At 36.7% G+C, this 14,518-nt stretch overlaps 1 protein-coding gene across 1 annotated transcript; it reads right to left on the reverse strand.

Moving 5' to 3' along the window:
* Positions 1-1,409: 1,409 nt before the first annotated feature.
* Positions 1,410-14,191, reverse strand: LOC115451894 (probable low-specificity L-threonine aldolase 2). The gene is made up of 7 exons (XM_030180302.2): positions 13,613-14,191; positions 9,400-9,474; positions 8,878-9,044; positions 8,238-8,458; positions 7,864-8,000; positions 7,339-7,487; positions 1,410-6,725 (listed from the first exon to the last, which is right to left on the reverse strand). The coding sequence occupies exons 1-7, from the start codon at positions 13,815-13,817 to the stop codon at positions 6,558-6,560; spliced, it is 1,122 nt and encodes a 373-aa protein (XP_030036162.1). The 5' UTR covers positions 13,818-14,191; the 3' UTR covers positions 1,410-6,557.
* Positions 14,192-14,518: the final 327 nt, after the last annotated feature.

The raw sequence follows: 14,518 nt of genomic DNA on the forward strand, positions 1-14,518 counted from the left end.
ATAAAATAATTAGCGCTCTTTTGTTAGAAAGAGTAGTTACCTATGAATAGTGTTAGGTTACATAAACCTATAATATTGATAAAAAACCTAAGGTATATAGATAAAATTAAAATCACACTAGGTCGGTAAACAAAATACGAGAATTTACGATTTTACTACTTAGGTATCTCTAACACGTCATATTATTCTTACTATTTAGTATTCCATTAAATTAATATAAGTACAATATAGATTCTACCTATGATTTAAATAATATTAGTAACATCTGTTTGAAAGATGAGATCCGTAGGAGAACAAAGGTTACCGACATAGCCCACAGGATTAGCAAGTTGAAGTGGCAGTGGGCCGGGCATATAGCTCGAAGAACCGATGGCCGTTGGGGTCGAAAGGTTCTAGAGTGGAGGCCACGTACAGGCAAGAGAAATGTCGGACGCCCGCCTACAAGGTGAACGGACGACCTGGCTAAGGTCGCAGGAAGTCGCTGGATGCAGGCCGCTTCCAACAGGTCGACGTGGAGATCCTTAGGGGAGGCCTATGTTCAGCAGTGGACTTCCTGTGGCTGAGATGATGATGATGATGATGAACATCTGTTTAGTTTTCACTAAGCAAGTATTTGGCTCAAAGCCCATGGCAAACACTTTCACTAGGTAAACTCGTGCGCACTTAATTGAGGAAAATCGCATTTTCTTAATAACTCCTTCAAAGATAATAGTACCGCGAATGGAATGGTATATATTTTTATATACATCATCTCTCCATAGCAACTCCTAAAAACCATTATCGACACTGGCATGTATTAGCAAGAGCAACGTAGCTCGTCTATTCTTTAAATACACTGAAATGCCTTACAATAGCAATGAAATTCATGTGATAGGTAATTTTTGGGAAGAAATTTACTTCTTATAGTACTGGTGGTAGGTCTCTCATATGTGAGAGTCTGCAAGGATAAATACCACCGCAATGTCTATTTCTGCCGGCAAGCAGCAGAATGTAGTCACTGTTGTGTTCTGATTTGAAGGACATCGTAGCTAGTGTAACTACTGAACATAATAAGAGAAATCTGTTATGAACTATAATGGATAACTGATGTAGTAACATCAGTTGTCCTAATTATCCAAAAATTGGCCAGCCATTAAAACGCCAATTTAAGCCCTATGCACAAAATATATTTTATAATTAAACTAAGGGAGCAAGTTTTTCATAATATTGGCTCTCTCTTCGGATTTTTAACTCGTTATATTTGCTTTTTACTATGTAATATCGATTTCAAATGAAATGTGCGATCGTAACGCGTGATACTCGCGTTTGCGATTGTCGTGAGCGCGTATTCGTATGCATGGGCCGTTATATTTTAAATTACTATTTTATACCAGTGTGCTGAGAAACTTGTGTGAAATAAAACAACTGAGTACACATATTTTATATTCATAAAAACAATAACAAATGTATAAAACATTCCATGTAACCACAATGTTAACTTACGTATATTAACAACCCTTTTATTTTAACCTAATTATTTTAGTTAAAAGTCGAACGAATTAGTAACTATGATAACATTCAAAATGACATGGGGTATTACATATAACTTAATACAATAGTTTGTTTTTATATAAAAAAATCTCATTTATTTGTTCATTTATTTCCACGCAAGGATAATAATAAATAATACAAAGATAATTGTTATATTATGCTCTGTCCGTATACTAACAAATATTCTTACAGAATAAATGACAAGAAATGCACAGACTGAAAATAAATAATTTGAGCACCAACATTAATAATTATCAAAAAAGAAAAGGTACTATAGGTCGTTTCATTCATGAAGACGCGTCCCACCGGCTTTAGAGCGAGTTGTCGCGGGGTAAGGGGACTGTACCAAGCATATTTCCCGACGCTATCCATTGTAGCTTTAGAGCAGGGGTATCGCGAGGTGAGGGGACTGACCTAAGCATCAGGCTATCGTAGTGTGTGTGTCTACTCACGCTGCTCACGCACATTGTAAGCGATAAGAAAGTAGTGGGGCGCGTCTTCGTAGAGGAAATTATTTATACCAGCCCCAAATAAATGTATTATCTACTTTTTCCATCCATTTGAATTATCCACGTTTATCTTCATTCGAGATTGATACATTGGAGGCATCCGTAAATCAGTGGCGAAAAGTGAAATTTTCACAAAGGGTACTCGACACAACATATAGCTAATAATATGCATGCGGTTTGCAAATCGTTCTAATGATAATTAGATTCTACATAAAGGAAAGTCGGTAGGAATCGTATTATATGGACCCTTCGCCTCTGTTTTTTTTTTTTTTGTTGAAGCGTTCACTGCACCTGATGTTAAGCGAAGTGAACCCTATAGAAAGTGCTGACCGACCAAAGATACAAGCATCTCTGGACTGATGTATACATATAATAAAATTGTAGACCTTCCGTGTCCGTACGTTGAAGATATTTTGAAAGCGAAAACGTGTAAGACGCGAGATATAGGTAACGAAACGTTAAACTACTGGAATTTTTCGTCTGTTTTCTGAATACATCATAATATTACTGTTTGTGTCCGGAGCGTAGTGAATATTAAAGTAACATCGCAAACATCGACGTAAACAAGCTTTCCATACAGAAAGTACCGTTATCTGCTTGTTTAAATAATATTTGTCTTAGGGCTAAATAAAAAAAAAAAAAAATTAAAAAAGTTGTATAATTGTAAAATGTAGGTAGATATTGTAACTTTGACTTTACGGATGAACAACACCTCAGTCCCCCCCGTGACCATGAAGGCTGCAAAGTCTTCGAAACATCGAGAAAAAACTATAATATTAAAACCGCGATGAAATCCGAAAAATAGTTTAATTTTAATGTCTAATATTCGCGTTTAAAACACAAGAAATCATTAGGGCTGACTCTTCAATATCACATAAAAATTCGTGGGATAAAGTACACCAACAAATTAAAAACGACGGTTGTATGTATAGAGTTGTTAATTTGTCTCACTTTTATATTCAATCAGGTTATAATTTACTTACTTTTGCCTGCGACTCCGCCCGCGTAAAAAGTTTTCCGGGATAAATGTTTACCATTACTAAAACCATCTAATAGCACTAAGGAGTAATGTAGCTTCTTATTAGTGAAAAAAAATCAAAATTGGTTTAGCATTTCAAACAAACAAATAAACTCTTCAGCTTTATATAATAGTATAGATTAGATTATCCTTTATTTGACAAGAATAATTTATATATTCATAACCTGTTGCCATTAGTTCCACATTTAACTCAACGAGTACGGTCAACAAAAAAGGTAATTTACACGTTCTTCGACATACAGGAAATTCAAAATTAATGGACGCAATTTTCTTCAATCATTTTAATTACCGGACATCTTGTTATGTTCTAATAGTCAATAAACAGGTCAAAGTCCTATAATCTGGCATGCAAAGTGCCACACGGAATTAAGAACTTAAATATTTCTAGACATTTAACAATAAAATCGATATTTATCAATATAAGAACTTCAAACAGCCTATACGAAATACACAACGCTTTAACTTACTTACTTCTAGAAGATTTGTCTTCTTATTCTTTTGTGTTGCTTCTGCTTACTGTTTAGTGGGTTTGATTTATTAATATTGAACATTTAAACAACTATTTAAGGTTGAAAATGCTCCGACATTTGCTCTGGTATGGGCTTGTGATACAAACAAATGACTCATTTGCCGTTTGCCTGCTATTCGTTGAAAGCGCAATAAAAACTAATTATGTGACCTTTGTCAACAAGGACAATTATAAATGTGCATTATATAGTTTAACGAGGAACGATGCACTTCAAACGCAAATAAGGCACGCTGTAAACGCGTTGTATCGGGAACTGCTCCCTAGAATATGGCAACAAACACGACACGAACGTCCGCGTCATTTAATAGAGTATTTGATTGTGTTTTATTTTGTAGATTTTTAATAACAGCAAATAGTACAAAAAAGAAATCCTTCTGTGATATCATAAAAATTCGATAAGAAATGAGGCAGGAATTCAAATTTCAAATATTGCTACGTGCTGGAATGGGGATATCGCCCCATCTCTTTCTTTCGCGCGCATCGTAATGCCCGCTGACGTCACATACAAGTATTCCGTCACTTTTCTGTTTTTTGACACTCACTCCTACTACTTAATATCCATGGCTTATAATTTGAAGATTTGAACACAGTGAATGTTCCGTCACTACATAGTATAAAACAAAGTCGCTTTCTTTGTCCCTATGTGTGCTTAAATCTTTAAAACTACGCAACGGATTTTGATGCGGTTTTTTTAATAGATAGAGTGATTCAAGAGGAAGGTTTATATGTATAATAACATCCATTAAATAGTGGAGAAATACTGTTATTTTGTTATGTTATACCCGTGCGAAGCCAGAGCGGGCCGCTATGTTTTTATATACAACGTTCACAGTTTTTCTGTAGTGTATTTAGTATCAGCATTGCACCCGTGCGAAGCCGGGGCGGGTCGCTAGTATTATTATAAACCACCACCGACTCTCGTGTCATGCTTTTTACCACACTCGCAAAATTGCGCAGGCGCCGTTAATTTCGAATAATATTGTTGATATAGAATATAATTTAATTTTAGATATTTATTGTTCATAATATAGGCGAACTTAATGCCATATACAAAAGTTATGTAAATTATGTGGAATCATTCCTGCGGAAAATTGAAATTTATCATTATTTAATTAGAAGCTTAATGTCATTCATCGTTACATCGAAAGGCCATTATAATAACTTGACGTCATGAAAAACGAAATTCTATATATTATATTACAATCTAAACTATGGTAAAATTATAAAAAGGGAGACCAATGATGACAATTTACTTTCAACCTTATTTCGTTTGTCACTAGTATAAAAATAGCAAACCACATTGTCCTAAGCGGTTTGAAGTTTTGCAGTAATTTTATTACAATTATATCCATATACCTAAAGATATAAGGTTGAATTTTAATTGTCACCAAATTAGTCTACACCGTCACTTCGCGTCGACGCTGAGCGACAGTAGTTTGAATAAATTTGTCACAGAAATAGAGACCCTATTCCTATATAAATACAGTGAATAGATTAGTCATGGAGTACGAAACCCTGTTTTAGCTGCTAGTTTTCGATAACTATAGATATATACTACAGTAGAATCCTTTTATAGCTCTGTTATAACGGCATCGGTTATAACGACGTATCGGTTATATCGACACAAACGTTATAACGACTAACGGCCGTTTACAATAAACAATCCCAATCTTTATCTTCGATCCCATACCGAGGATGAACCAAGCAAAATGCATTATTTCTAAGCATGTCATAAAAACTTTGCCTTGATTGGTCCATTTTTACAATGGATCAAAAAACGATTTACGATCGGTTATTGAAAACGGTGGTAAATATCAAGGTTAAATATATAAATAAAAAAATTGCATCGTTTATACCAACTACCGGATATAGCGTCCAGATTAGATGGTCCGTTCAATGTTATAACGGCAATCCGTTATAACATTGAACAATTCATTTTAGTACAAACACTCTCGCCTTTTAGCCATAAAGGGGGTAGGCAGAGGCGCAACTGATGCACGCACTTCCCGTCGTGTCTGTCATAAATTCCAGACTCCAGGCTGATACTGAATAGCAAAATCAAATATCAGCCCTATCCGGAAATCGAACCCAAGACCACAGCACTGTCATACCGTAATACAACTACGCCAGTGAGGCAATCATGATTTCATGTATATAATTAATTCCTCTGAATTAAATCCAGTTTAAATAAATAAGGAATAGACTCGCCCCCTATCACATCATGGGACGGAACACGAACTTGGTGAAAAGTGGGTGATCTGGTTGCGCCTCTGCATACGTCGTCATCGTGATATGTGTGCGTGTGTGTGTGTAAATCTAGTTTGCGTCTTTTATCTTAACTAATTGAGCAATATCATTGAAAAAATCGTCTCAATTTAATGATATCGGCACGTAACTTGATCACTGGATAAGAAATAAGTTAATGGTAACATTAGCAAAAAGAAATGTCCATTGAATATTTACATATTTTTTTCTACAAATTCAGTAACCTCTTAGCAAACTCGATTTAAATATTTTATTCGCTATTAGATGTACAACGAACCAAACACTGAACAGTAACTGCAAGGCATTGCTCGCGGCTTTGCCCGCGTCAGAAGCCTTTCTTATAAGATTCCCCAAATTACAGCCGCGATTCATAACGTTATATGAACGACGACAGCGCCATCTACTTAGAAAATCAGATTGAAAAATTCAATTGTTTCCTACTGGAGCAGGTTAGCGGGATAAAAAGTACGTTGTATGTAAATCCTTAAGATGGTCTATCCGTATGTCAAATTTCATCCAAATCCGTTTAGCAGTTTCTGAGTTTATTTCTAACAAACATCCAAACATTCACACATACTACCTTAAGTTACAATATGCATGAAAATATTAAACTACCTACATTTTAATACAACGACCAAGTTACATGCCGGTATGTAGAGTTGTTCTCACTAAAACACATTCTCACTCATTTCTCCGCAGCATGGAGCTCTTTGAACACGTAGGTGATCTTCATGATGGCGAGCCACAGGTCCTCGTCTGTGATCTCTCGATGCAACGTGAACCGGATTGTCTTTGGGTCGAATTCTGTCGCCTTTACTATGACGCCCTCGTCGTTCGTTGTTTTACAATCACCCTGTATAACAAAAAAAATACAACTTGTTTATTCGTAATACAAATTAAAAATGTATAATATAGGAAAAACCATAAATAAACACCCACAATTCCAAAATATTCATGGATGCTTGTAAGAAAGGAATTATTTGAATCAACAAAACAAATAATAAGTACAAAAGTACGCAGACAAATCTGGACCCTACTTCATTTATCATCAGGTGCAAATTCCCGTGACCAGAGGCAACTCTTTTGCGGTCGGTCTCCACACCAAATGCACGCCCATGCACGGGGAGACATTCGTCGCGGCTCTGGGCACACAGATAACTATGTATGCATCTCATAGTTGCCAATTCACATAGAAGCTTATGAGGGATCGCGAAAATTTCCTCGTCTTCCCCCCTCCTTCCAAGCTAAGAGGTTTCTTTATCCTTCCCAGCTATCCCCTCCTAACTTTCCTCCAGGTCCCTGTCCGAGGGATTCCAGTATCCCATTGCTTGCCCTGGTGGTGACTGCGGGGTCCGATACAAAAAAAACCCATGCCGGTATAAATTAACCGTAAGAAACGCCTACTAAGTCCCCACTCAAGATCAGTAATGTTTCTTTTATTGTGTGATGCTGGACTCCTGACGTACCTGCGTCTCCGCCAGACAGACTTGTTCCAGCCTCTGCAGCACCTGCTCCGCCGTGAGGCTGCTGTCCTTCGATATCGTCACCAGCACGATGTTGGTGTGCTGGTTCTCCACGTCCACTGAGAACGACTTCAGGAACATGCCTTCTATAGCTGTTGATGAGACGTATATTATTTTCTTTCCATATACAAATCATAATTCGATTTGTATATGGTACCTTTACCTACTGAACTACTGGTTATAGGTCCTTATTTTGTTCTAGTGCTGAATTTTACATTAACATATAAAGCAAAAACTTCGTTGAATATCTGTAAATTATTTAGTGGGGATTATAATACACTTAAAACCTCATTAAGATAGTCCGAAGTTCTCGCTGCAAGTTTCTTGAGACGTGTCTCGCCTGTCAACGCAGGCAAGACTTGCTTCAAAGGGTCCATATATAAATTACGTCACACATTAGGAGGTAAGGGAGTCAACGAAGTGTGACATTTTGTGACAAGGGGCCCCTGGGTAGGGGTGTGTACTGACTCCTGGCGAGGATGTTGGCGCGCTTGTGGTCGAGCGCGAGCTGCGGCACCACCTCCTGCAGCGCCACCAGCGCCGCGCCCGCCAGCACGCCCGCCTGCCGCATGCCGCCGCCCAACATCTTGCGCACGCGCCGGGCCCTGCAAGTAACACACAAGATATCTCACCTACAACTCTATCTCCACAGCATAAGCATTTTCAAGGCCAATATTGACCAATGAGAGTTAGATGGCTTAGGCTGAGTAGTACTATTGTAAAACCACTTGAAGCAACAACATTGCTAAGAGGATAGTCAGTCCAAAAAATACAAACGAGATTGTTTTTTTTTTCATTTAAAACTAACCTAACCTAACCTAACTCATACGAATCAAACTCACTGTTCTATAAAGTGGCAGGAGCCCACGAGCGCCGACCCCACTGGGGCCGACAGTCCCTTGCTGAAGCAGACGGAGACGCTGTCGCAGTCGCGCACCACGCGGCGCGCGGGCACCTGCAGGTACTCGCTCGCGTTGAACAGACGAGCGCCGTCCATGTGGAGGGGTAGAGAGTACTTCTTGCAGACCACTCCAAGGTCATCCAAGAATTTCAACGGCAGCGCCTGATGATGTAATCTTAGCGTAATTAAACTAAATTTATAGTAAGAAGTACTTCTAGAAATAAACCCTGGAACTTAAGTAATTTTACTTTCAATTAAAATAGTGCATACTTTGATCGATATCTTGATAAATTCACTAATGTTCAGTCCCATACACCCAGTTATAACAATGAAATTTAATATTTAACCACCAGCAAATAAGTAATTATTATCCGCCAGTTAACGTATAAGACCATAAATGCTGAATGTACTCTTTTGTTTACCATTTATGTGGGAGCTTGACTTTTGTATTTTATCGGGGTGTATTATATTTGACATTTAGCGTATTCTCAACCTTTAAGATTATGAAACGGTGGAGCCATTTTTAAAAGAAGAAGGAGAAGACCTTTAACATAATGCAGAAGTGGCTTCGATGAACATACCTTGCCACCACACACGTTGTGCGTGTTTTCCACAGCCACCATAGAAGTGATGGGCTCGTGGATATTGTCGCCGCGGATGCGCCTCTCCAGCTCCTCAAGGTCGAAGGTGCCGTCAGGCTTATTCGCGACGGTAGAGAGCAGGACACCGGCCACGTGCGCAGCACCGCCTGCGTCCAAGCGTAAAATATAATTCATATTTGAAAAGGTGTAAAGCAGTGTTTACCGGAAGATTTGGAATTGAGCTTCGAATTAAATTGTGATAAGTGGAATGTATTTTGCTACGGATGTTAATCGATTGAGTTGAAAAATATATTCAAATAAAATTTAAGTATACATGGAAATATTAATTACGTTTTATTGCTTCTAAGAACGTACGAAGGTTAACATTTGCATAATAATTTCTAAATAAATATCGCAATCTCCGTTTCTCTGTTCAAATACTGAATTTATTCTGTAAAGGTCTAAATTGAAAAGCGTTAGAAGGGCTGACCTAATGTGACTGGAATCTGGTTTCGTACTCACCGACTTCGTATTTGTAAATGTGCGATAGATTGCCGACGATCGCCTCCGAGCCGCGCTTATTGCAATGCACCATCGCTGGAACAAACCATAGTAATCCGTATTCCCTTAGAAACTCCCAAACCTTAAGAGGGTGCTATCATTGTACCTACGTCTTCACAAGCTTCAAACTCGCGCTTTTAAAGTGTGCGTAGGTACTTCTGCTTTATAATATTAGTATGGATAATATAAATAATCTGATGTTATGGGACTGAAAGACATACTTCTGCTTTGTATTAGTATAGATAGTATAAAGAATACCATGGTACTGACGGCAAAATTACAAGGTCATCTCATAATAAACAAGTTAGTAATTGGACACATTACGAGCTATAAAAGATCGCCGAAAAGTATTTATCGTTATTTTTTTATGAATAAAGCTTAGCATATTTTTTTTACCTACAACCGATCGTGACCAGCATGAGAGGTACAGGCCGCGCAAGCTCGGTAACAACACTATAATGGCTCATATCATCAGTTCGTGGATGGCGTTGCATTACACATCAATCTGAGACTATTCTAGACAATCTAATATTGTCAGGTTCAATACAAAGTTAAGTAATATATTACTTACTTATATTAAAAGGCGACACGAAAGTTTTCGCTGTTATTCCTACGCCAATTTTATTACAAGCGTCATATTTATGTTGCATCTTCTGGGAGAGGTGAATAGGTATCTGATATGAAGGAGATATGCCACCTAAAACCTTGTTTCGTTAAAGTCCTATTGCGGTGTATATTATTGTGTACTAGGTGTTGCTCGCAGCTTCTTCCGCGTGATATACCTAACGTGACCAGACGTCCCGTTTTGAACGGGACCGTCCCGTTTTTCAGTAATTTGTCCCGGTGTCCCCAGAAAAAACTTGGGGACACAAAATTGTCCCGTTTTTGGAAATCGTGCGAAAATGTAAGAGCTGACCGGGCTGCTACTTGGCTACAAGGCCTACGAATCTTTTGTCTAATTAATAAAATGTGGACATCTGAAAAAACTCAGTTACAGATTCCAGTTTTGAAAACGATGTTGACAATTAATGAGAATATATAAAAAAAAACAGCTGTAATAAAACAATATTTTTCTTCAGACAAATATAAATAAAACTGAACATTTATATGTTACATAATATTTTTTATGTTTAATTATCTAATAATCAAACCTTTTTTTTTTTTTTTTGGTAACCGTGCTTTACGGCCCGGCGTTGAGCCGCCCGGGTTTTATGCTTGACGTAAATAAACCGATGTCCCGTTTTGTGACGAAAAATAAATGGTCACGTTAGATATACCTTTCCAGCTACATAAGTCCCTAAAACACTGTACGATACTAGCGACATCTATTAAAAATTCCATTATTTTTCATACGAGAACATAGCCGGGATAAAAAAAAATTATGTAGGACTTGGTTGACCCATGTGCCGTATTTCATCGAAATTCAATTTTTACTGCATCTACTTCTAAAGCACATACAAACATCGGCACATTTTACAATCTTTCGCATTTACACATAATAAGTAATATAAAATAAATGCGTACCAAACATTTATTACATGTTAAAATGTATTACGTGAATAATTTATTTTAAGCGGCGGAGGTCAAAGTTCACAGAGTTAAGAGATAAATTGCCTACATCCTCAGTTAACCGGGAATGCGAATGCGCGCCGAATTGTGAAAGGTAGGGTATAACCTTCCATCTACATTAAGGTTATAGCTTAAGGTCCATTTTTCATACATTTTGTTTCACCTTTAATCTGGGTAACTAAACAAGTATTGACAAGTAAAGAATTCAAATTCACGTCTAGTTAGTGATTAGTTCTCGCAGTTGAAAGAAAAACGTAAAAATAATTTAATATGCATGGATATTTCGGCCTTTAAAATTTAATACGACGAAATCACTAACTAGACGTGAATTTAAATTCTTTACTTGTCAATACTTGTTTAGTTACCCAGATTAAAGGTGAAACAAAATGTATGAAAATGGACCTTAAGCTATAACCTTAAGTACTTTTTATATACAAACACACATCACGCCTTGATTCTGAAAGGGGTAGGCAGCAGTGGCGAAGGGTGTTGTTTTCCGAAAGGTAACTCGACACAACATGTTATAGGTATTAAGCATGAACAAGATCTACAAATCTATACTTATAATAAATCTGTAGAGAGGTCAATTCTGTACATGAAATATATTTCCAAAATAACTATCAGGGGGTGATTAGGGATCGATACAGATGCCAAAAATGCAATTAGTAAAATTTTTGTCTGTCTGTCTGTATAACCGTTATAGAAACAAAAACTACTCGACGGATTTTAACGAAACTTGGTACAATTATTTTTCATACTCCTGAGCTGGTTATAGTATACTTTTCATCACGCTACAATTAATAGGAGCAGAGCAGTGAAGGGAAATGTTGGGAAAACGGGAGAAGTTACTCCATTTTTTAAGCTTCCGACGCGTGTGCAACCTTAATGGTTAAAGCTACACAGCACCTCCTCCATTTTTGAAGTCCGAAATCCACGCGGGCGAAGCTGTAGGCGGAAGCTAGTCATTAATAAAATATTTATCTTCGTTTCTTTGTAAATATTTTAATGACAATCGGATTTCACATAAGTTATGAAACATATATTATTTTAGTAAAAGTAGGTGCCCTAGTAGCTCTTGTGCCACCGGTAGGCAGAGGAGCTACTGGGGCACCTACTTTTCGCAGTGTGAGTTCTCATAAATGATATGCAGCGAGCCTATTGCCCGACGATTCGAACCAAGTCCTCGAAGCGGAACTCGTACTGCGCACCCAATACAACTACGCCAGCGAGGCATTATACCATGTATTTATATAGAAAATATAATATATTTATATACTTAACAATAATATAACCGAATTTTTGCTCAGCCTCATGATTAAATCCACAAAATATAAATTATGTGACATTTCAATAAAGAATCTTAAATACTATCTTCAGTTTTGACATTGCTCATGCCTCCGTCAGTTATTAGGTCTTATATTATGAAAATGATACATAACAATATTCATGTGTTTGTAACAGTATGTCCATCATTCAAATTACAGAGGAATAAATCTCAAATTTAATTCAAAATGGAATTTTATAAAACTAGATATGTAAAGTAAGCTGTAGTTTCCATCTAATGAAAGAATGATGATAAAATAATATTTGAATCTGTTCCATTTGTCTATTCAATAACCCCTTCCAAATTTAAATATTACCATTTACATACAATGAATGAGGCAAAAACAGTTTTTATATGTGTAAAAAAAAATATAATTTTACTTTGATACCTAATAATTATATTGAACCAGTTTAGAATTGGGCATTTTTGGGTGATATTTAATTGAGTAAATGTAATGATCTGGTAAAAATATTAATAAATTAATATAAAAGCCTATATACATATATAAAAGCAAGGCAACGTTTTGAATGTCCATCTTGCAAAGTAAAACTAGGATTATTGGTTATTCATAGCTTTTTTGAGTTATTCATGTACAGTGAGCTACAAAACTAGCTGAACAAATTAAAAATTGCCTTTAAACTTGTGTCCCGGCATTCAAAACAGTTTTTTCTTCACTAAAATAACTTCATAGGGTTTATTTTATTTAATATAAAAAAAGATTATTTCAATTAAAGTTAATGTGTAGATTATTTTTAAGTTTTTAATGTTCAGTTCAGCTAATTAAGTGGCTGATTGCACATAGAGACAGGTAAATAAACATTAATTAAACACGGGTAATTCCCCAGACACCACTCAAAAAAAATTTTAGCAACAAAAATAAAAACATCTTTATAATTTTTTTATATTAGTCATTTATACATTTATCACTTATCTATAGAAAAAAATGGAATTCTCCTGACAACAAGAGTGTGCAGGATACACCTGGATACTTTTTTAAGCACCCTTGCCGGACGGCTCCCGAATGCCCTCTAAACTAGGACAAATCAGAGGAATTCCAGATGGATCGCAGTCCAATATTTGAGTATCATCTTGACCGATTCATTTTTATGTGTCAAACATATTTTCTTTCTTTGTTTTGGTATATTTTCAACATCATTAAAAACTATAAATTCAAGCATAATTTTTTCTCTTGCTAATCAAATCAATGCTACATTTCTAACACTAACATTAAGGAAATACCTGAATGTTTGTTAAGCTATATTATATAGAGTATAGACTGACTTGCAATAAGATTGGCCATGGTCCCTGAGGGCACGAACAAAGCCGCTTGCTTGCCGAGCAGGGCAGCGAGCTTGCTCTCCAGCGCGTTCACAGTAGGATCCTCGCGGTAGACATCATCACCCAGCGCCGAGTTAACCATAGCATGCTTCATCGCCTGTGTCGGCTTTGTCACCGTATCGGAACGCAAATCCACAACATACGCCATTTCAACGTTATCTCACGAAGGCTCGGCCGAAACTGGTTCTCGATTACGAAGCACATTCAATTTATCTCAAGAAAAGATTAACCGAGGTCGAGCACTTTATCTTAAAATATATCATCGTACTAGACAATCGGCTTACAGTTTTGACCAATTAAATGTGAATGGTAATCTCACTGACATTGCTTTTTATATCTCAATTATAACACTTTTTTGTGTACCATTTTTATATTGTGCACGTAATCTGCAGTAAAACGTAATACTGTAGCATGTTTAGGTATATTATTTAAGTTCAAAGTTCCTTGCAACTTTTATGTTTTGAATAGAGGTTATGAATGCAAATATTGTTGCAGCTGTCAAAATGTAATTATTGTTTTTGTATTTTCCCGCCTATCTTTCGCTGATTTCATTTTGAGTAGGTATTTTGATTCGTTGTATAAAGGTCAGTGACCTCAGTGGCGCCATCAATAGTGATGTCAACTAATAAAATTTTTTGGTACGCAAGTACCGGTTTTAATATTCTTACTATAATTATTCGATATTTTATAAAAATAAAAACGGTAATTTTTGGTTTCGTTCACGTTTCGTTATTTTACAACCGTTTTTAGCCGGTTGTCTTGAAACCGGTTGACATCCATAGTAATCCGAGAATTATACAGATCACTAGCTGTAGCTTGCCGCTTCGCCCGCATGAAAGTTATATGGGT

The sequence above is a fragment of the Manduca sexta genome, chromosome 12 (genome assembly GCF_014839805.1).
Source record: "Manduca sexta isolate Smith_Timp_Sample1 chromosome 12, JHU_Msex_v1.0, whole genome shotgun sequence".
Taxonomy (NCBI): Eukaryota; Metazoa; Arthropoda; class Insecta; order Lepidoptera; family Sphingidae; genus Manduca; species Manduca sexta.